Source organism: Watersipora subatra, chromosome 1, assembly GCF_963576615.1.
Source record: "Watersipora subatra chromosome 1, tzWatSuba1.1, whole genome shotgun sequence".
NCBI classification, from domain to species: domain Eukaryota; kingdom Metazoa; phylum Bryozoa; class Gymnolaemata; order Cheilostomatida; family Watersiporidae; genus Watersipora; species Watersipora subatra.
The window spans coordinates 6501240-6527953 of record NC_088708.1 but is presented as its reverse complement, the minus strand read 5'-3'; the positions used below and the strand labels follow the sequence as shown (position 1 = coordinate 6527953).

At 36.2% G+C, this 26714-nt stretch overlaps 1 protein-coding gene across 1 annotated transcript in view; it reads left to right on the top strand.

Annotated features, from left to right (window-relative positions):
* Positions 1-26714, top strand: part of LOC137403658 (MICOS complex subunit Mic60-like) — a 65255-nt gene that overhangs the window by 6580 nt on the left and 31961 nt on the right. The window contains exons 5-9 of the mRNA XM_068089646.1: positions 2666-2830; positions 2966-3108; positions 4524-4696; positions 8741-8916; positions 9935-10050. Coding sequence (XP_067945747.1) covers positions 2666-2830; positions 2966-3108; positions 4524-4696; positions 8741-8916; positions 9935-10050 — 773 coding nt within the window. The remainder of the gene's footprint in view (positions 1-2665; positions 2831-2965; positions 3109-4523; positions 4697-8740; positions 8917-9934; positions 10051-26714) is intronic.

Here is a 26714-nt window from a genome sequence, read left to right as displayed (position 1 = left end):
GTGTCACTGAGAAAGAATGTCAGCAAAGTTTAATAGTATAGAAACTTGCGTTCTGTTTTCATCAAACACAATTAAATATCACAAAAACAATTCATGCAAAATACATCAGCTTTAGCTGCATTAAACATATAAAAACAGCCTAGTTTTTTATTTTTAGCTATATAGTGTATGTATGAGATATATAGTCAAATCTTGACGTGCGAAATTAATCTGTGCTGATATTTGTTTTATCTCGAGATGCTAAATTGAGGTGTAGCCTTGGTGACAGGAGGTGGGCAGTGTGTAGTAATAGGTCACGATAGAGATACAAAGCTACTCTTAGACTACACAAACATCATAAATTAATATAGTTTATTTATTTATGTTTTTGTTTTTATATTTGACACATTTTTTATTGTATTTTAACTGTCAAGCACAGACTCTCCACTGTCGCTCGTTTTTAGCCTTTTTCCTCCTATCGAATTTTTGTTTTTGATAACTGCCGGACGGTTTCAGATATTTTTTTTAATAATTTATCCCATATTGTTCGCTCGTGTTTGAATTCCAATCTACTATTTTATAACTGCAATAGGACGGTGAAGGGCAGTTCAATATTATTTGAGCACTGTAGAAACAAACTGTCTGAAGGACTGTATACATCAGTATTTAAGATAGCACTCTATTGGTTTTTCACCTATTGAAATGCATAATCGTCAGCATCGCAACAGTCAATCTCACAAAGGGCAGACACAGGCAAGCTAATCTATAGCTAGCTTTGGCATGAATCCAAAAATGAATGAGTTATTACTCTATGATGTTGCTAAATGCCTTCTTTAAAAAGCGTTTGACTATTCCGGAAAGTCCTTGACGCATTTGAACTACAGATTTAAACTGTCGTAACCATTGTCCGGAACTATATTTTTTGTCTCATTTCCCAATGTTTTGGTGCTTATTCAGGTTTTTACATCAGATACCTTGAAGAACTGAGAAGGTTGAGTATAACCTTGAGTATGATAAGCAAATGTAGTCGTTTCTGTTTTTTGCTAAAAGTGGAACATGGCAATGCACTCAATACTGCATTCTTGATTGCCCTTTCTGCCTACTTGCCCTACTAAAGTCGCGTCTCTACTTACAATCGCTTTAACATCCAAATGTTCCAACATTCAACGTTAGCTTTGAGTTAATATTTAACTCCGTTTTTTTAAACATCAGCACAGCTAGTCATTTTATAAAGGAAATAGAAAAGGTTAAAGGTGAAGTTTGAAATATAACATAAAAACTATTAAAATATGAAAATAATAATTAGTATATATGCTAGGTTAGTTTACACTTCACTTGGTGTAAATTATTGTAAGCCACCCTGTGTATCTCTATTCATCACTTCTGCTTCTGAAACTAATCGTTGGCACGTCAAGTCTACACTTTCATCTGCGAGTTTCTATGGTAATGTAGCAATAAAAACATTTTTCTACAAATTACTTCTATATTAATTTTTATTTAGTGTCTTTTTACACCTCTCTATAATGCATTTGTTTTTATAGCTGTGTGTGATTGCCTGCAGTATTTATTAAAGTGTTGTTATAGGGTTTTTGGGCAGTAGAACGAATTAAAGGAATTTTTGTGTATTCTTCAGGAATATTTGATCCAACATACAATGATTTTAACATACGAAGCAGCTTGTTGAATGAATTAAATTCATATGTAGATGTTTGGTTATAGTTACCACTGCTATCGCCTACTACTCAATGAAGGCATACATGCAGGTCCATTACAGCATATGACTGCTCTGACTGCTTTATCTTGCTGCTATATATCTCTCTGCTATATATCTCTCTGCTGTATCTCATCGTATTTCTATTTGCTTTGAAGTACTTATGAAAACAAAGAGCTGGCTGATGTGATGGAAAAGTACAGACAAGATAAATTATAAAATCTCTGTTTGTGTCAGTCTTGCCAAGAATGTCAGATGATTATGTTTAGTTGGCAATGGCTTTAGGAGCAGCTCCATTGATCACCAGCTCATATGAAGATACCTGGACTCCGTATGGTTGTAGGCCTACTCAGGCACAGTCAGGGCGTGTAATATGTATACCTCTGTTCTGTTCACTGTCACGGACTTGATTGTTTTGTTCGCTGTCACAGACTTGATTGTTTTGTTCACTGTCACAGACTTGGTTGTTTTGTTCGCTGTCACAGACTTGTTTGTTTTGTTCGCTGTCACAGACTTGATTGTTTTGTTCACTGTCACAGACTTGATTGTTTTGTTCGCTGTCACAGACTTGGTTGTTTTGTTCGCTGTCACAGACTTGGTTGTTTTTTTCAAGCTCTTTTCTAGAGCTTATATATTGTGACTCATTATGGTACCACTGTCAGTTGCGCTCAGTTGTGGCCCACTCTGGTTGGTACCATAGTCAGTTGCAGTGAGTTGTGACCCACTTTGGTTGGCGCCACTGTCAGTTGTAGTCAATTGTGACTCACTCTGGTTTGTACTGTCATTTGTAGTGAGTTGTGACACACTTTGGTTGGCGCCACTGTCATTTATAGTCAATTGTGACTCACTCTGGTTGTTGCCACTGTCATTTATAGTCAATTGTGGCTCACTCTGGTGTGAGTATCCTGAAAGTCAATTCAGCAATTTGTAGTCACGAGTGGTCAGCTTGTCATGTTTTATATTTTGTGTTTGCAGGAAAAAGAACAAACGAGGAGATGAAGCTGCTTGAAGAACGCAAGCAAGAAGAGGAGCTGGCTCGAGAGGTCGCTGCCAAGCAGGAGCTGGCTAAGCGGAGGAAGTTGGAAGAAGAGAATTTGCAGCGCAAGTTGCACGAAGAGGCAAACCTGAAAAAACTTAATGGTGCCATAGTTTGATGTTCTGTCTATTGTTCTGCCATAGTTTGATGTTCTGTCTATTATTAAACTTGTCTATGCTTCTATCATTCGCTGTCCCTCCGGTTAATCACGGACACCCTTCTATAATTTATGTTTGAAGACTTGCTCCAGACAATCAGCGAGGGGCTGAGTGAGGCCCTGGAAAGCATCCAATCAGTTGTGGTGCTGAATGGACACGCCGGAGACATCTGCGAGGAACATGCCAGATTGCTGAGGAGGGCCCTTGAAGCTGATACAAATAGCGTATGTACTGACGCACTAAGTGTACTGAGTTGCCAAGTCTATGGAAACATGCAATAGCATTTGGCTCACTCAGCCATCCAGTTGGATTAAGCTCAGTGCATGCTTTAGTGTAAACTTAATACTGTCCTTGAACTTTACATAAAAAACTTGCTTTTTATCACGTTACGCCATGGAATGGCTCCCAACTGCTGCATTTTTTCGTAAATAAGCTTAAACATTCGTGAACAATCATAAATCGGAGTGTCATTGGTTTTTTACTTCCAAATGGTAAAACACTGAATACATGGTCTATTCGGTAGCTCTCCATTGTTACTTGCTTAGTGCTTCAGTTGAACTTTACAATGTGCAGGAAGATACAAGTGCAGTTCACATGTTTCTACCTGATAAATCTAGAGGTCTGTTTCAATTCAAATTAGCATTTGAATATTGTCAGCAACACGAGCCTTGCGCTGTTTAACTGAAGCATTAATTGTAGCCAGGGAATTGTTCACCTCCAACAGGTTTGTGGAGTTAAGGCAGTCCATGGAATAGATTTACCTAACAATGAAGAAATTTCTTTAACAAGTTGGTTTTGAAATGACGCTTGGTACAACTCTATTCAAACACTCATGTTTTTGACATTACTTTAAAAACAAATAAACCAAAGGTTGACGTTGGCCACGGTGTGTGATACATCGGCGCCTTGATGCTGAGTTCTGCCTGGTAAATTGGAGTGCGATCGATTGAGAACATTGCGGCTGTCATATTTATATGAAATTAATTTTATTTAGTTTCACTATCATATTTGCTTTTTATCAATGTTATGCAGTCTATAATATACATGCATTATTATAATATTATAAACTAGAGGTTGAATGGGCTGGCGTCTGATTAAGAAAGATATCCACAAGAATAGAAATTATCATGTCCATCACATGTATTAGTAAACAACAAACATTGCATGCTTTGTTGCTGCCTATATAGCATGCTGTTGTTTAATAATCGTTTTTACTAAAAAAAATTTGAATTTGTATTTCTGTTAGAGATCTTTCACTGACTATATTGAACAGGCTTTTGTGATATGCAAGAATCCCATACTAAAGCTTCCATCAATTTTTTACTTGTTAATACTACTATAAAGTAGATTGTTGATTAATGTTATTTTCCAATTTTTCAGCTGATGAAATAAATTGGATTCAACACAGCAAATTGCTATAAACTTATACAATCCTTTAGAATAAGCAGTTTCCTTATACTGGGATGTCTCCGCATTTCATACAGTTCAACTGTATCTTGTTAAAGTGTTGGAGTTCATTGTCATTCTTAACTGAGAAAATTGTTGAGTAAACCAAATTTTGAGTCGTCTAGCAGACAGAAGCCAGCATGGCAACAGCATTGGTGTGTTGAAATCAGAGTGCTATGTTGCTATATGATAGGCTGCTCAAGAATACTGGCAGAGGCTGGTGGAGTTGGGAGAGCAGAGAATGCAACAGATCAGCCATGCTATGCATGGCACTAATACTCTCAGGAACCTGCTCGACAATGTCATGGAGTTGATTGCTAAAGCACGCGGTTATGACAACCTCGCGAATAATCCAACTCTAGTCAGGTATGAATCGGTGCATCAGTTCGGGTTAGGAAGCCTCTGCAAAGGTTATGTACTTATCTAACTAGTCGTAGCTAGTGGCCGCTCCTCAAACCCCTCCATATACAGCATTGAACTAAGGCTAGATTGGTGAAGAGTGATCAGACAGGAACCCCAGTAATTAGTACCAGAAGTTAGATTGTCGCCACGTCGATGAATGAATCTATAAAACCTTTTCTTTCACAAGAATGTTTATCGTTGTATAGTTTATACACATTTGCATTACGTTTGTAACATCCAACATTCATGCTCATAGATAAATTTTTGTCTATACCAAATATGCTATAGACTCTAGCCTGACCTATTTAAAATGGCAAGTATTTTTGATCGCTTGAAGGAAAAGTAGGTAACAGTAATTTCAAGGTTTTGCACCTAAGCCATTTGATTAGAAAACGTGTATATATAGTCAAACTTGTAGTGATGATAGCTTTAACAGAAGAATCTATCAATATACGTTGTAAAATTCGAAAAAGTAATAATTAATTAGTTCAGCTCAAGGTAAGCTTACAAAACAGCACGAAGTATTTGCAATATTAAAGTTAAGTTTCAGCTAGGGTAAGTTTAAATACTCTTAACTGTCTATCTCTGTTGCCACTTCTACCTTCGCACCTTTCTCTTCATTGCCAAGCCTACTCTGTTAGCATGCATGGTTCTTAGATAACCTATCAAATCTCTTTTCGTTCATTACTTTGTTATTTTATTTATTTTAGCTCTCGTATTTATTACTATTTTCTGTATAATTAAATGTAATATTTATTAATAAGTTATTGTAGGTGTTTGAGCTGTGAAACGAATTAGATGAGTTACAGTAATTCTTATGGGAATATTTGATTCAATATATGATGGTTTAAATATATGAAGCAGTTCCTGGTAAACTCCTATGTAGATGTCTGACTGTAAATACTAATTCGATGGTGTGACTGCGGAAGATATAACCTTGACATCTGCGTGTGATTGCTTCTTACCGTTTTACTCGCTGATATTCGTTTCAACTATTTTAATTGTTTGTCAAATTTTTGAACGCAATGCCCCTGTCAGCGGTGAATATTTGTTAGCGGGATCTGCACCTTATCAGTCAAACTATCTATAGACACTCATTATTTTTGGTAACTTGAACCGTGTTCTTGGGTGTCTATATAATTGCTAAACAATGGCCTCTCTCTATTACGATGCTTTGTTTATATCAAGTTATACTTGTTGATGTCATCAGCGTATAATAATAGCTGCACAGTGTTTCTTGCTAAACCTTCATATCCCAGAGGCATCGTTATAATGTTGGATAAACCTTGTCTAATGTCATATAAGGCTATCACAAGAATGAAACTGAAAAGTGGGTGTGGAAAGCATATTTTAACAACTAGGCGTGTAGAAAATCAACATATTTATGTTAAATTACAGGGTGTCGATAAACCAAAGTAATACGAGTTACCAATTGTAAGATAAGGCATGAGAATGATATGGTTATAAATGTAAAAATGAGATTTTAAATTATGGATAGGTCCCTTGATCTGACCTGGTTTGCATTGGCTAAAAGCAGTGCAGTAGAAGCAGCGCAATAAATGTGGAATTACTTCCTGTTTAGCTGATAGAAAGTAGTTCTCGATGACTTTGCACTAATTTTTTGGAGCCTTATTTTATTATTTGTTAGTTTTTGTCGCTAATATAATATTTGATGGCATTTGGATTGCGATTGTATTATATTGTTTTGTGCCAAGTTAAAATTGCAATGCATTTTATTGATTAGTGTTGCAGCTCTTTTGAAAGCAAATCATTATTTCTAATATTTCAAACCATGATGATTTGCCTATTTGATTATTAGCTCGCCTGCCAATGCTGTCTTCTTCCATAGCATGGGCTTTATTTTTTACGCTTGCTTCTATTTTTCTTGTTATTTTAAAAATGTCCACCATTCATTTCTTCATTCCATGACTGACATTCAGGAAGTTTTAATGTCTTTCGCATAGTTTGCACTTTGCATAGAACAAAAGGGTAGTGAACATGAGCCAAAATTTGTACCGAAACTGTAGAGGTAAATTGCTATGTACCTTCAGCAATACTTATTCAGCATTTGCTGATTATTCTAGCATGGTAAACCTCTTGCCTAATTGGTGTTTACGCATAATTGATTAATGAACCCACAACTTTTACATCTAGCTTTGTTGTCTCTTTAGATAGTCTTCATCTCAGGTGACCTTGACATTTATTTAAATGTAAAAGGCGATTCTTTTACCTCTGTCATTCATACTGTTGATGCTATGTTTAGCTTTTTTGGTCAAGAATAAAGCTACTAGTAGTTTAGCTGATAATCTGTTGAAAGGTTTCTAGTTGGATTCTCTGCTGTCCATTTTGCAATCTAAGCGATTGCTCCAGCCGGTAAAACAAATGCTGGGCTTATAAGAGCACAAGGGTTGAAGCAAAAATTTTTGCTCTTTGAAAGTCAAGGAAGTGTTTTTTCTAGCGTTTGGCGGTGCTAACAGCTTTTTTGTTTAAGAATATTTGTGGTGTAACCGAAGTGTTTGTATGGTTTGGATGGATAGCAGTAGTTGTTTGTAAGAACATAAACAAAGCATAATTTGTTTCACATGGTATCAAATTTCAAAGATAAAAGTACTACTGTCAAATCCATGTTATAGCGAAACTGATCATCGTTTGTAATTAAACGAAATCTGCTCACTCGATGTAGAAATGTTTTCGCATAGATCACCATAAAGAATAATTTTCTGAAAATTAAACACAAGCTAGCCAATCTCTTACCAACTTTTGCACGTTTTGATTGGATGATAATCAATAATTGCTTTAAATGATTGGCTTATCCAGTCTTAAGAAAAATCTATCTGGTTATCATCTAGTGAAAATGCTTTCAGAGTAAGGGAATCCTAGGAGTAAAGTTAGTATAGAACATTCTTTAGTGACTGGACAAGGAAACTAGTAAATTATGCCATTCATTGTTCATTTCGGAGTGAATTTCAGCATGCATGAGCAAAGTTGTTAAGCTTTCTAAGAATCTAGGATGCGCCTGTTTAGAAGAATGCCCCACAAAAAACTTTTGTTGTGAATTAACTGTTTCGTAGAATGTCAAAGTTGATTTAAGATGCTCATGAAAAGGTAATGAAAGTTTCATTGCTGTTGTAGCTATACTGAGTCAGCGCTGCATGGCTGAGAACTTCAAGGTTAGCTGAGAATATGTAAAAACTCGTGTTGGCAGCAGATGTGTATAAACTCTATTAACGCAAAGCCATGGTTAACTACGTGTAGTATTATGTTCACTTACATTAGGTTTCGTGATTCCAGCTTTTGATACAAAAACTGGTTGGAAGTTGTCTAGGTTTGCGTTAGCACCTTGGAAAAATTGTTTTCATCCGAGAGATCCATTTTTCTCTTCACTCAAATAGTTTAAATTTGAGTGGTTTTTCAAATTTTGCTATTAACGATTTTGTGTGTTGATATCAGCTACGAGTTGTGACTACCATTGCTCACTGGCAAGCAATTGTAATCCTTGACTCATATTCTGATTATTTACTCTGCAGCAACTACTACTATTACTACTACTTGTACTTCTACTATTACTACTACGATTACTACTACTACTACTACTACTCTCGTTTCCCTTCACTGCTGTATCACTGGTCTAACTTCTACGAGTTTAGAAAATTGTGATTCTCACAACACACTCCTCCTTGAAAATAAGGTTACTGTTCTATTCTAATATCACTGGCATTCTTGGGACACAAGAATTCTATCTCTTGTTACCATTCTGCTCCCTGTTGTTTAATGACTATTTAGTTACTGTTCACTACACCCTTGTCCGCTGTGTTCGCTGCCTCAACTCTTCCATTACTTATCGTGTTTTTATGTAAAAAGAGGATTTGATATTAAGTCCGCGATTTTGTGTAAAAAGACTTGAAGTTGTTTGAACTTCAAGGCATATTTTTTCATGGTTTTAAGCATTCTTGTTTTTATAATATACGAAAAAGATTGATGAAGGTTCGTGTCTCCCTGTTCTGTTAGTTATGAGGAGCAAACCAAGCGGCTATCGGATGAGTTAAACTCATCGGTGAACCTGCAAGACTTGAGCAGTCACCAGGGGGAGGTAATGAGACACTTCTATGATGTTATGAAGGATGAACTGAGCGTGTTTCAGGAAGACCTTGCCACACTGCCTAACTTCAAACCCGGCAATAAAGGTATTAGTGTAATTTAATCGCAATATGAACACTCGCAGTAACTGATATTTTATGGCAGGCGTTTTAGTCGTCATAACATAGGTCTACCTTTAATTAAACATCTGTCACAATCAATGCCCATTTATCTCAATTTTCTATCTGTAAATTATTTCTGTTAAAAATTACAAACCTTACTGACTACTCTAGCATCGCTTTTGCCCAACAACTTTCAAGAGTTGTGTAGAATCACATAAGCTAAATAGTTTTCTACTTCAACCTCAATAATAACGCTGAAAAGATTTTGGCAGTTTATCATAAATTTTATGACACTCTTTATATATAGGTATACTCTAGATAGATATGTTTAGTATTTTCAAGCTGTTACGTGCGAATATTACTTTGTTTCCCTAATTGTTACTTATTGGCTCATTTCCTTCTTATCTATTTATATATCAAATTATTTGCTCAGTTCTTCTGCCCCGTAGTTACGCTTTATAACTTTTTATTTCTTCATTTACCCTTTCTATGGACTTTTCTATCAGCATTGTAAAAGTACAATATATTGAAATTGATATTGACTGGGAACTTGGCCTGGGTGCCAATAAGTTATACCTATGATAAATGTTGCTATGCATTATTCACCTGCCTACTCTGCCCTATCAGTACCCAGTATAGCCTGTAACAGCTAGATGTGCCTTTCCTAATTTATGGAAAAATGTGCTATAGACTACCGTGACAGCCTAGAAATACTTGTATGTCCATCAGTGTCTTCAGATATTTTATCTCTGCCGGCTGTCTTCATCTATTGCTTTGCTTATTATAAATTAGCTTTACACAGTGGAATAGCTTGCAGGTCATTTGTAAACGACCTTAACTTCAAGGCCAGCGCCGAATGTATTTAGTCAATTGAAACCTGCGGGAGATAGAATCAAAGTGCGTAACTGCATAACACACTGGCTTGCTGTCACTTGATATGGTCGGTTGATAGATGTTTGCTGAGGGTGTTTCACCACGGTGTGTGACTATTTCCTGTTTTAAGGTGAGAAGTTCAATGATGAGGAGCTGAGTGAACTCCTAAAGTTTGCCCATCAGAGAGTGTACGGGTTGCAGAAGCAGCTGCAAGAGCTCGATTGCCTCCGTGACCTGCGCTTGAAGGTCAGGAGTTTATTCATTCTATCAATCATATGTACATATTAGCTAATTCCTTGTTCTATTAATAATGTTGCACTGCAGCACTGTAACTCCTAACTTCTGCTTGGTTTGACTCTTCATCTCTTTGAGTGCTCTCTCCCAAACCGACACAATCAGCTTTAATGTTACATCGGCTCTACACAGTGTTGTTCCAAATTGATAATGGTTGTAACGGACTCGCTGCTGCAATGGGATTTAAAATTATTCTTTAACATTCTCATCTGCTTGTCGCCAATAAGTTGACATTTTTCACACCCTAGTCTGCAAGCCATGTATATTTTGTTTTTAAATTCGATCAAACTCAAGGATATAAAATCTACTGTTCAAACTACTGAATTCAGATGCCAAAGCATCTCTCAACAGTCCATTTGAAACTATTCATGATCTCGTAAGCTGCATGCATGACAGCTACATGACAGCAATTGTTCATCACAAACTGATCTATGTAACGCAAGCAAAGGCTAAAATTTACAGGAGCATAAAACTAGAATCTCTCTGATTTCTCTTGCCAATGAATCGCTTTTGCAGTCTTTTTAGCTTTTTACATTATTTCACTTGAGCACGCGAGCAACAGATATTTATGGTAGCTGTTGAAACAAAAGAGTGGACAACTCCTGATTTTTGGAAAGGAAATCTCAATGTAGAGACAAAACTAGCCCTACTAATTGTTAGTATGTTTAAAGTACAGTAAGACGTGAGTGAGTGTTACAAATTCTACATATTTTCGTGAGCCAGTTTACAAGTTTAAATTATCTCCTATTACACCAGCTGAAGTAATCAATAAATTATAAGTGAGGGCGAAATGTATGAATTAATAATTTAGCATGTGCAAACCCGAAAAGAATATAAAGTATATGGTAAGAGCGATGATGTGATAAGAACGGCTTATGTTTGTGGTTACGCGCACTTGTTAGTAGACTTGTGATTTGAATGTCACAAGTTCAAATCCAGTACGAAGGTGATTTTTCGTTGCTAAAATTTAATTGCTGTAACCGGACAGACTACACTTGACAAACATTGAGATTTATATATAGATATATATAGACTACTGAATGCCCGGCGTTGCATGGGTAATAAAAAAGTTTTGGCGCGGACAAATTCTTTTTAATCAACATATACAACATGTACCATTCTAGCTTTCAAATGAAGGTGATTGTTTATTTCTGTGTACTGCATTTATTTATACTTCCTACTAAAGTTCTATAATGATTGCAATAGTCTTGTTGGCCATGTAAGTTTAAAGGTTGACTTGACTTGCAACAAAATTCACCTTACATTTATTTGGTATCAAAAGGTTCACCATGTCTTACTCTGCTGTGTTGTAGGTGCAATATATGCGGAAATGTGATTACAAGCTTTTCAAAGCTCAAAAACGAACAGCTAATCGCAGCCATCACGAAAACGCCGTAGGTTGGAATTCCTTTATTTCGAAGACGTTCTCAACTTGCCGTGGTTATTGTTTTGACATGTGATGTTATCACGTGAATTGAAAGGCTCAATATAAAACATCTCGTAGCACTAGTTTATGACAAACGCTTTGGGTTCGACCGGAAAGCCCATATCAAATATAGATGCTCGCTACTTGACAGTTTCGTATCAGCTTGGTCTAATCATCTAGTTGTAATCTGATCATGTGACCCATACTTTCTGCCAAATGGCGCGAACAATTTCTGCAGCATTTTTCGACTATCACAGGTGACCAACAGGCTCGTCATGTTTATCAGAGGATAATATGCACTCCTTCGAGCTAAGGTTAAAAAATTAAACCAATTTTTAGGCTAGGTTTTGAGATATCAGTGCTCAAAGTGGCAGCATTACAATGATGATGAAATAGACGCGCATGGACAATGGACATGGTTTTATTAAATACTTGAAGTATATTTGTGAAAATATTTCGACGAATGAGGTTGCATGAAAATGTAAACAGAAGCATATCGTGTTCAATTACGTCCCATTTGAGCCATTTTGGAGAGAGATTCCAACCCTTGGCGTTTTCGTGGTGGCTGCGCTTAACTGCTTGTTTTTGAGTTTTTAAGAGTTTGTAATCACATTTCCACATATTTTGAACCTACAACGCAGCAGAGTAAAACATGGTGAACCTTTTGATACCAAATAACTGTAATGTGAATTTTGTTGCAGGTCAACCGTACAACGTGCAAAAATATAAATAATAAATAAACATAAATATATCTTGCAAGTCACCTTTAAAGGTTGACATGCAACAAAATTCACATTACAGTTATTTGGTATCAAAAGATTAACCATGTCTTACTCTGTTGTGTTGTAGGCGCCAAGTATGTGGAAATGTGATTACAAGCTCTTAAAAGCTCAAAAACGAAAAGCCGCCGTAGATTGGAATCTTTTTATTTCTCTGACGTAGTCATAAAATTTGGTTATTGTCTTGTCACGTGATGTTCTCACGTGAATTGAAAGGCCAATAAAAAGCTCAATATAAAACTTATCGTAGCACTAGTTTGTGACAAACACTTCGGGTTTTGTCGAAAACCCCGTATCAAATATAGACGCTCGCTACTTTACAGTTTTGTTTCGGCTTGATCTAATCGTGAAGTCGTAATCTGATCATGTGACCCAATACTTCGCAAATAATTTTTGCATCACTTTTCGATTATCACAGGTGACCAACAGGCTCGTCATGATTATCAGACAATGATATGTACTCCTTCGAGCTAAGGTTAAAAAATTTAACGAATTTTTACTGTAAGTTATAAGATATCAGTGCTAAAAGTGACAGCATTACAATGACGATCAAATAGACGTGTAAGAACAATAGACATAGTTTTATTGAATGCGTGAAGTATATTTGTAAAAATATTTCGACGAATGAGGTTGCATGAAAGTGTGAACAGAAACCATCTTGTAACAACTACGTCCCATTTGAGCCGTTTTGTTAAGAGAATCCAAATTACGGCGGTCTCATGTGGCTGCGATTAACTGTTCGTTTTTTAGCTTTTAAGAGCTTGTAATTGTATTACCACATATTTGGCCCCCACAACACAACAGAGTAAGACATTGTGAATCTTTTGATACCAAATAACGGTAATGTGAATTTTATTGCAAGTCAACCTTTAACGCAATCGCCCTGCTTAGTACACAAAGCCGTTGGGTATTTACTCTGATATAATGACTTATATCGGCAACCTAGCAACTCAATCTCGTTGGCCTAATGGGTAAGACGTCGGACTTGGGAATGGATGGGTCCAAGATCAAATCTTCTTCGGTATGGATTCTTTATTCCAAGATTTTAAAATCTATAGCTGGAATGCATATAGATATACATACGATGACAGACGACATACTTTGAGAAATATATATAGACTCACAACCTTTTTCATTCGTATTGTAAGTGACATTGCTTTTGCATTTATCAAGTTACAAAATATATCGGTAAGCTGAGTACACACATAGATACATACAGTATATAAGATAGATAGATAGACACATAGAAAGAGAGAATAAGCTCAAGGCAAAGCGTAGCTGAGCAGCGACACATTTCAGCAATTCATCACTATATAAAAATATGAAGTTATAATATTTAAATAGGTATATTTTATTTAGAATAGGTTTTAGTTTAGTTAGGTTTTAGGTTTAGCAATGATTATGCTGCGAGCTTGATGTAAGAATATTTTATGAAAAACCCAAAATTACGAGGTCTATGCTTCCAATTAATGTGTTCAGAAAGTTTTTACAGGCAATTTGATATTATAATACTCTATGGTTAGTTATACTCAGTTATCACATGTAATGAATATAGAGAAAACTGGTGTGTACCCAGCTTAATTAAAACCCATAAAAGATCTCTAACAAAATATTTATTATTTACGTAATTGAGTAGAATCAGCCCTCCATCGGCTGATAAAGGATGTTAGAATGTCAGTTGCTGTGAGAGAGCAACTCCCTAGTGTGATGTAAGCAAACAACTAAAAGTATCTTGTGGAGCAGTAGCAATGCATGTGTTGGTTATGTCTAGCTATGTTGGGATACATAGCCAAAACAACTATTTGAATTTCAGTTTACACCTGCCTCCTGAATTGGTTGCCTTAAGTGCACTATGGAAATTAATGTGAAGTAGAGAGGATAAGAAGAAACAGATAACTCCCAAGTAATGAGTTATGGACAATTTACATAAACATAGTTAATGTAGAGCAGATCATCAGACTTTGCTCTTTTCTACCCAACAACTCAGCAAGTTGACCTGAGTCATTTGTGACTCTGGACTAGGCTAACCATTCACTGTAATGAATAGTGATTGCTCAAGTTGTGCAAAAGAGGGTGGGTGGGTGAGGGCGAAAGAGGGTGGGTGGGTGAGGGCAAAAGAGCTTCAGTAAGCTTATACAGTGTACCCTCAGGATACGATGTTGATCCGTTCCAAGGTCGGCATCGTATGGTGAAAAATTTGTATGTAGGGGTATAGAGACCATTGTAATTATGCAATGCAAACATCCCCTGGTAAAAATCGTCAAAATTTTATAAAAATGTGTAGCCTACATATTGAAAATTAGTAATAAAATAGTATGTTAACTTTAGTAACTATAGTTACCTACAATAACTGTATTGTATTCAGTGTATTTTAATGGCTATGATCTGCAATAAAATGCAACATTATAACGTGTGTACCAAATGCAGTATGTACGGTAAAAAGTTCGTGCCTTCAAGACGTACGTAGAACATAAACTTTCAGTTCACTTCAAATAAGTTAAGCTTACAAAACTCACACTTGAAACTAGGTTTTAGTATGTCTTTTAACTATTATACTGAATTTCAACTTCATATCGCGAAAATTTTATTCTTCATCAGTTTCTGTCTTCGCTTTCACTATAACATTTAGCATGTCTGGTTAAAAGTTTTTTCAATCTAATTCAACAAGAAAGGCTGAGCGATGCAGTTATCGAAAGCGGCCTCTCGCGCACTTGACCATTTAATGGCCATCGAAAAGAAAAATGAAATTTTATTTACTATAATACAGGATATACATACCTTTGGAGTAATGTGACTTGAGCTTGTTCATGTAGCGAGTAGAGCAGAGAGGAGGCAAAGGCATATCAATGCTAATTTTGTTACTGTACAATTGAAAATAGATTTATGAATGAAAATGAAATGGAATTTTTTAGCAGGCTAAAAGAAGTTGTCTAATCCTGTCCAATTTTTTCGACTGGTTTTAAAAGAAAAAGTTGAACACTTTTGGGTTATGAAAAGCAGAAATGGCCAGGAAGACACAGCTTTCCTGCTGGTGCAGAGAGTGCTCTAAGAAAACAAGCTAGTTTAGTGCAATGTAGAAGATAGCCTACTTGATCACTTATTGAGGATGCTGCTTGCTGGTGCCCTGTAAATGCTGGTGCAATGCAGAAAATTGCTAGCTAGTTAACGCTTGTAAAAGGATCCAGAGAAGGTTGTACAGTAGTTTGTCTTGTATGAAATGTGCACAAGAATCAATGTAACCATACATGCAGAAGTTTGTACACATTTATACACTAGAAGGCAGGGCTTTAGTTCTAGAAAGTAATGTGGATGTGTCAACTATCTTGAGTAGCTAGTTATAAATGAGTTACATACATACGATGGTTTGTATTTACGTAGTCGAAAACAGGCCGTCTGCAAAAACATGATTAAACGAGAAGATAAAACATAAAATAAAACATGAAATGAATAAAACATAAAAAACACACCACACAAAGAAGATAAAATTGCTTATGCACTTTTCACAAAATTTCTCCAAGTGGAATGCTGACCTGAGAGAAGTCGGTTATTGTGTCTCTTCTAAACGTGAAAAATTTTTCGGTGAACTGCATTTCGGCGTCTTTGTTATTTCGGCGTACGTAATAAGCATACCGACAGCCAAATTTGAACTCGGGCGAAAATTTTCTATAATTCAAAGAGCGAAATAAAATTGGTGAGGTGAAAGTCTCACCATGCTCAACTTCGTAAGGTGAAAAAATCGTATATCAGGGTAATCGTATCTTGAGGGTGCACTGTATAGACATTTATTGAATTATTATCTTATCTTGACTTAAGAACACACATAAATTTGTTGCCTAAAGTCAAAATATTAATTATACAAAATATATACAGTATACGCCCCTACACCATAAATAATCTGTTCCGGGAACATTTATGTTATAGGGATTACCGTAAAACCTTAATTTGAACGCCATGGCGCTCTGTTTTCTAACCATTCTCTTAGAGTGTCGCTTTATTAGAGGTGATGTTCAAATAAAGGGTGACGTTGCATTCTTCAAACACCTCGTCAGAATGCTGAGAAGATAAATTTAACCCTTTAACGAGCAAATCGAATGTCGCCTATGTTTTGTACTTTCATTCGGGCAGTGCGACTCAACTTTTTTGGACACAAAAATTTTGCTAACTTACCTCCAACTTGTCGTAGACCTTTAAATAAATATATACGATGGAGTTGATACATGTCTCTACCAGTTGATATCTATCGCTTACTATTATTCTCTGACGATCTTATAGCCTGCGTTGCAATTTTTTAGAGCTTTAAAGTTTTTTATTGCATTTTAAATTTGAAGGCATATTTTTATTTTATAACTATATTTAACAAGGTTGCATAAAAGCTCATTGATATGTTTGTTACAGTTTGCAGTCAAAACTGGTTTTTATGTGCAATAGAAGAAGAGTTATGAGCTTCAATCCATTGTGAACCAAGGTCAGATTACCGCTATGACGCTATCAAATCATATGCTATAAATTTTCAAATTTATAAATTATAAGTTATTTAATAATTTATCAAATAATACAAATATACATTCAAGAGCAAATGACATAAACAAACAATATTTATAATACATTCAGACACAAAAATTAATATTTTAAAACAAAAATATGAGCATCGTTTGCCGAACCAGTTACGTTCTGATTATTGCCTGTTTGGAACCATTTCATATTCTTCTGGCTGTTCAATCTCTCCCACAGTGTCGTCTGACCTCAACCCCTCTTTTGCACAACTGAGCTAGTGGTTATTAGCGTTCAAACAATTTTTTAGCTGGGCAACACTTTTACGTGATGCACTTTAGAATACATGTATACACTTCTCACGCAGCTAAAGAGAAACTACGTGTAATCAAAATAGCCTCAAAATTTAGCCTCAAAATATGTGGTAGCACAGATTCCATCGCGAATGCGAAAACTTTTTTCACACACACGAAGTATCAAACCTGCCTTGAAAAGGAAGTACTATTAGTCTGATACAGTTACTAATCATTTCTATTGTGTTACATGGAAAGTTTTAATGAAAAAAATGTAAAGACTTGGAGACGGGAAACGGACTTCGACACGAAAAGAAACAACAAACAAAATAATTGTTATCGACGTACCCGAGTCATTATTAGTACAGTTTTGTGGACACTTTTCTACGGATCACTTGCTATTATGGGCTCGTAATGATGCAGAATGTCAAATAGTATCGGTCAAATAGAAGTGGAGTTCAAATATAAGTCGCGTTCAATTAAAGGTTGGCACTCTATTTTTCAACCTCTTCTCCCATAGCGATGCTCAAATAAAGGCAGCATTCAAATAAAGGTTGTGTTCAAATAGAGGTTTTCCAGTAACTGCATACAATCTCAAGCGTATGAAACAGCAAATTTTTGTGACTGTATAGGGTGACAACGGACTGAAGCAGTAATTCAGCTCTGGTCTGTTCAGTTCTATTCTCTGACCATCTAACAATACCACTAGCTAGGTAGTTCTTTAAACGAACTGGCTGCTGCATAACTTTTTATTATATCAATTGAACCGCGGTTCAAAACAAATGAATCATCGAAAATTTAAATTGGATAATGCCATTTTTCACTAATCTTATAGCTGTCAGTAAGGAAATCAACCAGGAGCAGTAGTTTCTAAGAAAAACTAATTCATAGTTATTTGATTGGATGTCAGAAGAGCCATCATTTCATTACATGCCATCAAGAGCTTATGTGCATTTCTAGCACAGATTAGCAGATGAATAATAAGTACATCATGCATTTGTATGAAATGGATGACCTTGTTGAAAGCCACAAAATGCATACCTTTATTTTCCTAAATGTAGGCATTGAATGATTTCTTTCTAAGAATTCATTATTTTGATGTATTTTATCACTAGCTGCATTGACCGCCTCAGCAAGAAGTGATCGTAGGATAAAAACAATGACAATCTCTTCTATGCATCTCTCATGCAGTGATAATAAACAGCTGTGTTTATATTAAGATCCGTTTGTCTACTCTGTCTCTACCTGCCTTCTGGCAGCACCTGCTATTTTAAACAGTAAAACTTGGCTTCCTTCTGTCAAGTACATATTCCAAGGACAATATTATGTATGTTGCAATTGAAATCTCTTTCTGATTGCCCTGGTTTTTCACCTCCCCTCCTCATTCCGCTGAGACAGCTGAGACACAGTGATTATGTCTCTTCGAAGACAATGTATGAAAACTTTTTATTTATGCTGCGGAAATATGTACATAGTTGTCTGTTGACCATTGTTACAGCTGGTCTCGCTGTCCGTTCTGTTAGCCTTAGTTCAAAGGTTATTCATTTCCTGTCCTTCAAATGTCGCAAGTTTGTGTTTAGACATTTTTTCCGAATCATGCTGTTGTTTATCCATGAACCTCTGCAACAACTCTAAAAACATCGGTTTTTTTTGTTGGCCATGACATTGATAGAGGATGCTTACATTTCCTGACCTTTGCTCACTTTTTAAACAATGATGCAACAAATTTTTGACCCCAAAAAGGAAACACTGGCATTGTTTAGGTGGATTTATAATAGACATGCACAGTTATGAAAAATTCCTATTAGATGCCTTTTAAGAGATCTCCGCATCTAGTAGAAGGTAAATGATAGCAGTAATTACCTGATATATACGTGACGGGTGCTGCCATGCTGAGCGATGCTATGCTGATGTTGTTTGTTATTTTATGATTCAGCGTAGAGTTCCCGCCCAGTAAAAACTATTCATTCCCCTCACTAAAATATTTTTCTACAACTTTGTTTGTATAATTACAAAAACAGTGAGCACCTGTTTGTTTAGTCAGGTTATTCTGCGTCTACCCGTCATGTTCGTGAATAACAAACCATCCAGCAATCTGCTTGTTTCCAAGGATTGGCTGCATAACATGACAAGCATGTAGAATATCACGTTGGATCATGTGGGATTATGTTTGAATGCCTTTTTGGGGTATGGTTAAAAAGCAAGTATTGAATGAGGTGTGATATGAGAATCTTACAAACTTACTGGGGCGATAGTTTTTTCATATTTTAATTGATGTTAAACCCATGTATAGATCTGTCTCCTCTGCCAGTTATGCGATGGTGTGTTCAAATGAGCACCTAATGCGCAGTGTTGCGTCACTTAAACACTGCATGGTATAATGAAATATAGCCAAATAAATTCCTTTTTCCGCTATTCATTGTTTTCTATATAAAATAATTAAGTAAAAATTAATCCAAAACCATATTAACCCTTTTGCAGGCAAGTTTTTGGGGGCTATTTGAGACTCCCTGGGCAGATTAATTTTTTACAAATTGGTTTTAAAAAAATCATTGATACACTTTTATTTATGATATTGTATATGCATATTATGTTTTTATTATACAGGTAAATACAAAGAAACGTTTATAAGTCAAATTCTTAGTGTTTCTTTAGCTATAGTAATTTTGGAAGCATTTGCCCTTGCAGAGGCCTACACCACAGTCTTGACATCATGTGCTTATTATTGTTCCTCTATAGCTTTGCCTATACTCTATAGCCTTTGGAGGACACCATGACAGTAAAAGAAAGTTGTTGCACTATGGAAAAATATTCAGAAAGCAGTTACAGAAACATAAACAAGCTACAAGCAAAAATCTCCATTTTCAAGTACGTTTTTATTTCGGATTTTTCGGTCGTTTAGTATTGCAAAAACGATCGTTTTTTTCTCAAAACGACTAAATTTTTGGTTGCTAACAGAGACCAATATATTTTAGTTTACTATTAGTCAAAAGTTTAAATAAAAAAAATGCAATAAGCTAACCAGAAATCAATTCATAAAAACGTTCGCGTGGCGACATAATAGTCGCTCTGCCCATTGGTGTCAGTATCGTGAAACGACAATAATGTCGCTATGCCTGCAAAAGGGTTAAGAAAAACCACCTAAAGCGGGTATTATAGGAAAAAAATATTTTTAATTGTTATAATTCAGTACCTACACTAACAAAGCAACAAATACCCATTTAGTTGTCATGATCTGCAATAAAATGTAACGTCACTATGTACACTACTGAATGGAGTTTTTACCTTTGAGACAAGCATTGTGGATAACTGCGGTCTGAGTGAGACTCGAGAGCAACACACTCGGTGCATCAAACTTTTGTGACCCTACGTAGTAAAAACTTTAAATTTAACTTAAATGAATTTAGCTTACTAAACACCCACTTGAAGCTAAGTTTTAATCTTTTACAAGACTTTAATTTTGTCTTCATATCTTTTATTGGCTGTTTCCCGTTATGTGCTTTTGCCTCGCGGTCACTATAACTTTTAGCCAACCTTTTAAAAACTTTTTCCAAACTGATTTGAGGAGAAAGACCGAGTGATGCTGTTCTTGAAAGCGGCCTCTAGCATACTTGGTCATATAGTGTAGTGGCCATGGGTGGAAAAAACCACGGCTTTTATGAAAAAACCAGGTTTTTTGGTTTAAACCGGTTTTTGTAGTTTAAACCGGTTTTTATGGTTTAAACCGGTTTTTATGGTTTTTATAATTTTACCAATTTTTGCAATTTTAAGTCTAATTAACATCAATTACTATAGCTGCATGATTGAGTATTGAACATGCATACATGAAATCATCTGTTAAAGATGGTACTGTGGGAGTTGTTATGGGAAAAAAGAGAGAAAACATGGAAATTTCAGAAAGAATCTCTAATCAAACATGATTGATGAAATACGGAGCAGAAATCTTATGACATAAAGTGAATATTTTACATACAGCTCTATGTATAAGTAGGGATTTTAATCCAATTGATTAGTCGTGCGGTAGTGTAGAGCAGAGTATAATGTAGATGCATTGCTAGTGTTTGGAGCAGTGGCAGATGACTCAACTTCTATCACCTGAATACCAGCATCACTGTCTAAATTGGTGTTTTCACCTTGACATTTTGCTACGTGAGCTTTAAGCCTATCTGCGTGACCTCGCATTATGACAGCACACCTACTACATTTTGCCTTAACACCTGTGCCTTTTGCAGTTCGAGTGAAAAACTACCAATGGATTCCTGTGTGCGAGGCGTGTTGGAAACTTGAGACACAACTTTAACTTTTCAAAACACAAAACACTTGATAAACTGAATTCAAACAATCCAACTACTTAGGCTTGTGCTAAATAAATGACATATTAGTTTGCAAACATAAAGCTTTTGCCCAAAAGGATTTTATTGTTTTAATTTCTAATTATAAGTAATCCTTTCTCATTGGCCAGACTTGAGAAAGTAATCATTCATTATTAGAGACGATGATTGGATTAGTATATTTGACATGGTTTTTATATTTCATCATTGAAGGTTGACTTGCAACAAAATTCACATTACAGTTATTTGGTATCATAAGATTCACCATGTCTTACTCTGTTGTGTTGTAGGTGCAAAATATATGGAAATGTGATTACAAGCTCTTAAAAGCTAAAAAACGAACAGTTAATCGCAGCCACACGAGACCGCCGTAGTTTGGATTCGCTTTCCAAAACGGTTCAAATGGGACATAGTTGTTACAGGATGGTTTCTGTTTACACTTTCATGCAACCTCGTTCGTCGAAATATTTTCACAAATATACTTCACGCATTCAATAAAACCATGTCTATTGTTCTTACGCGTCTGTTTTATCATCATTGTAATGCTATCACTTTTAGCGCTGATATCTTATAACTTACCGTAAAAAATCGTTAAACTTTTTAACCTTAGCTCGGAGTACATATCATTGTCTGATAATCATGACGAGCCTGTTGGTTACCTGTGATAATCGAAAAGTGCTGCAAAAATTATTTGCGAAGTATTTGGTCACGTGATCAGATTACGACTTGACGATTGAATAATGCCGAAACAAAACTGTAAAGTAGCGAGCATCTACATTTAATACCGGGACTTCGGTAAAACCCGAAGTGTTTGTCATAAACTAGTGCTACGATATGTTTTATAGTGAGCTTTTTATTGGCCTTTCAATACACGTGAGAACATCACGTGACAAGACGATAACCTAGCTGTAATGACTACGTCAGATAAATAAAGAGATTCCAATCTACGGCGGCTTTTCGTTTTTGAGCTTTTAAGGGCTTGTAATCACATTTCCACGTATTCGGCACCTACAACAAAACAGAGTAAGACATGGTGAATCTTTTGATACCAAATAACTTTAATGTGAATTTTGTTGCAAGTCAACCTTTAAAGAGATCATTATATCACTTGATAAAAGCAATTAAAAATGAAATTCACAAATTCATTTTTGTGCTAGGATTTCATGTAGTTTCAACTTGAGCTCTGTCATCAATTTACTACTGTGACCTAAATAAACTTCCACAGCTGATAATTACATATAATTGCATTTCTACCGCACATGAACCACTAGGAGCTTAAAATATGTTTTTCACAAAAAATAACGAAAAACCATAAAAACCAGTTTTTTTCGGCTGGTTTAAACCGAGTTTAAACCAAGCCAACCCTGATAGTGGCCATCAAGCAATGGCTTTTATGCTTGTATCTCATAGATTACTCGTCTCTCAAGGGAGAAACTTATTAGATAGTCAGCTCGTATCTCGAGTTTCTCATATGTTGAGGCACTTGTATGTAGAGGTATATGACTGTGTTCACCGTCACTACTGCTATGACCCAATTATGGCGCCTTACAGTGCCTCGCCTTGCGCGTTCACAACTCGAGTTGTACAACTCGAGTTGCCGTGTTGTCCAACTCGAGTTGCCGAATTGTACAACTCGGCCTGGGTTTATGACCTCGAGTTGTGTTATCTATACGCAAAACTAACACGGGTTCGTAAAGAAAGCAAAGTGAGTAATTGGGGTGTCTCATTTACAGAAATTTAATATTAATAATAATAATGATTTAAATATGTATACATATTTAAATTATATATTGGCGAGATTTGCGCATATTCATTTCTATAAATATAAAGAGACAAAAACAATTGTAGAATGTAAAAAGCAAACTAAAAACAATCTATATGAGAACCGAGCAGCGAATTTTTTTTCCCAAACAGCTTTACATACGGCAGTAAAATTTTGGCTCATGATTGGCTTTAGTAATCGAGTTTTAGTAATCAAAACCTACATCATTACATTGAAAGTCAATAGTTATAATTAGAGAGGAACACAAAATTCCAAAATATTATTCAAAATGGCTTAAATTAATGAGTTTTAAGTGAGCGCCTCTTACGTTTTAACAGCACTTTTTGAATGATAACATCAGTTTTGCTACGTTATTTAGAATTTTGTGTTCCTTTCTAATTATAACTATTGATTTCTAATGTAATGATGTAAGTTTTGGTTACTAAAACTCAATTACTAAAGCCAATCATGAGCCAAAATTTTACTGCCGTATGTAAACCTGTTTGGGAAAAAGAAATTCGCAGCCAGCCGGGCAACTTCTTTTTCAAATAAAAAAAGAGTCATCTCTCTAGAATCTGACAAGAAACTGAATGAACACCAAAATGAACATAGAAATTATTTCAACGGCGTTTAATGATGCACCAAAATAAATTCCGTATATAGAAAATATTGCTAGAGAAAATAAAATGATGAGATGTTCTCAAGCCGAGTTGTTGAACTCGAGTTGCTGTTGAAAGAACTCGGCTTGGGTTTTGATGAACTCGAGTTGTGCAACTCGAGTTGTACAACTCGAGTTATATTTACAAACTCGAGTTGTACAACTCGAGTTCTGCAACTCGAGTTGTACAACTCGAGTTGCAAACTCGGCACAGTATAATTCTAATAATTCGCTATTAGTTCTAGTTTTACAGTACAGACATAGTTTAATTTCTATTAGCTAACGGGTGCCTATTGATGTACCATCGTTAATATAACCATATCTACGGTTATGCTACCGTAATACCAATATATTGCACCTTACTTTTGAAAAGTCGTGTTGCGCGTTCACAACTCGAGTTGTGCAACTCGAGTTGTACAACTCGAGTTGTGAACACGCAACGCGAGGCACTGTAAGGCGCCATACCCAATAGATAATCATCAGCAGTCCATTCGCGAATTTCTTCAATTTGTGAAACTTGCATAACTGTAATTCGACTGATCATCGGCAAAGAAGACATAAAATTTCCTAAAAAAATGTGTTTTTGCAAAGCGAAACTAAGGTCAGTGTGAGATGTAAACATGTTTTCCATTGGTTCAACGCAAACAGATGATTGTTTCCTTTCGATTAAGTGGAGACGTGATCGACTAATTATATATCTACTCACCAATCAGAAACGTTTTGTACTAAGCTTGCAAAACCGCTCCATTTTCGCAACCTTTTGCCTTAATATGTACATACGGCGTGTTACGAGTTATAGGATCAGCTTAAATGCGAATTCTTATAAATTCAATGATTTCAAGGCTTTTTTTCTAGTCAGCTTATATGCGAGGGTGTACGGAAATATCCAAAAAAAGAATAATTGAACAGGGCGCTATTGTGGATTCTCCCAGCATAGCAGTATGCCAGGGGTTTCCAACCAGAGAAGAATTCCAGCCTAGGGGGAATTTGGAATATACAAGGGGGAAAAGAGAGGTGCCTGATTTGTTAAATTTTCCAGAATTTATGTCCTGCAGTGCCATGTGAGTTTGAGTTTCATCATTTACCATTTTGGTTTTATCTATAACATTAGTTGCTAATAATGAGCTACTAGTCTGAACCCAGATATATATGTCAACACATCCATCCAGATTTGCATTGGATAGTAAGTTAGCCTAGTCATCAACCAATTCACCACCATGCCGAAGGTCATGTATTGTTGTGTGTTGTACGCGTGCTGTATCAAAATTTATATCATGTTGTTATATGTTTAGATATACAGTGCTGTGCAAAATTATGGCAACCCCTTGCACAATATGACAAGCATCATGTTCCATTGGTAATTTTTGTACTTAAAATCAAGATAACTAAGCAATGTTATACATCATTTTGTTCAGAATTTTGTGAGCAATTCAAAGATGCATTTGATTTCTAGCACATTCCAACTGTTTTTTTATACCTGAAAAATATATTTCGAATGGTGGAAAACTTGTCGCTTTAGTGAAAGTGCTTGAGTTGGTTTAGCAGCAAACATTGCTCAATTGAGGAAAACTTACAAACTGAACTCTTTGTACAAGTGATGGTGGCCCTGAAAAGGGCCGTTGGGTTTAAAATTGAGGTCTAGTACTTTGTTGGCCAGCCTTTATTTCTGATGACAGCGCGACACCGCCTTGGTATGCTGTCAACCAGCTTTCGAGTTTGTTCAGGTGTCACTATGTGATGCCAGGCCTCAATAATCTTCTCAATCAGTTCTCTTTTGCTAGCAGGTTTGCGCTTGCTAATTTCTATGCCCACTTTTTGCCACAAATTTTCAATTGGATTGAGGTCCGGAGATTGTGCGGGCCAGTTTAGAAACTCAACTTGTTTGGTATCTGCCCATTCCTTCACTTTCTTTGCTCTATGACCAGGAGCGTTGTCATCTTGAAAAATCCAATCACCAGTGAACATCTCTCTGGCACATGGCAACATGACTCTTGTCAGAACTTGAATGTATTTGTTTGCATTCATCATTCCTTCAACGATTTTCAGGCGACCAACTCCAGATGCGGACATGCACCCCCACACCATAACAGATGTGGGATGCTTCACAGTAGGCAAAATACACCAAGGCTTGAACTCTTCACCTGGTCTCCTCACATAATTGTTTCCAGCATGATTCTGTAGAGTGAAGGTTGATTCATCACTAAAAAGTACTTTATGCCACTGTTCTTCGGTCCAGGAGCGGTGAATCTTGGCCCAATCCAAACGTTTCTTCCTCTGCTTTTCTGACAGCAGTGGCTTTCATCTTGCCTTACATCCTTTCAATCTATTTTCAATCAGTCTTCTTCTCACTAATGAGGATGAGACTTTTACTCCAGTAGACTCTCCATTCTCGTCGCAGGTCAGTGCTGGTTTTCTTTCTGTCAGAAAGTGAAAGTCGAACCAAACTGCGGTAGTCTCTGGTAGAGCTTTTGCGATTTCTCCCTCTGCCTTTACGATCATCTGTCGCGCCTGTCAACTTCCATCTGTTGGCAGTGCCAGCAACACCTTTCATGGAACATTGAACCTCCTTAGCAATCTGCTTGTTTGATATCCCTTGCTGGTGAAGGTGAATGATTAAAGCTCTCTTCTCATCGGTCAACCTCATGTTGAGATAGAACTTGACAATGATTCCGCCGGTCATTGTGAGCCAACTTTTATAGCCAACTGGTCATTGTTGTGATGGATTTGAGATAGTTTTGAGATAGTTTTGAGATAGTTTTGCATTGTTGATAAATTTCTTACATGTCTTCAACATTCTGTACACCATTGAGCAGATTAGAATACTTCAAATACCCTGTTGGTGTGATTAAGCGAGTGACAAGTTTACAGTGAGTTTA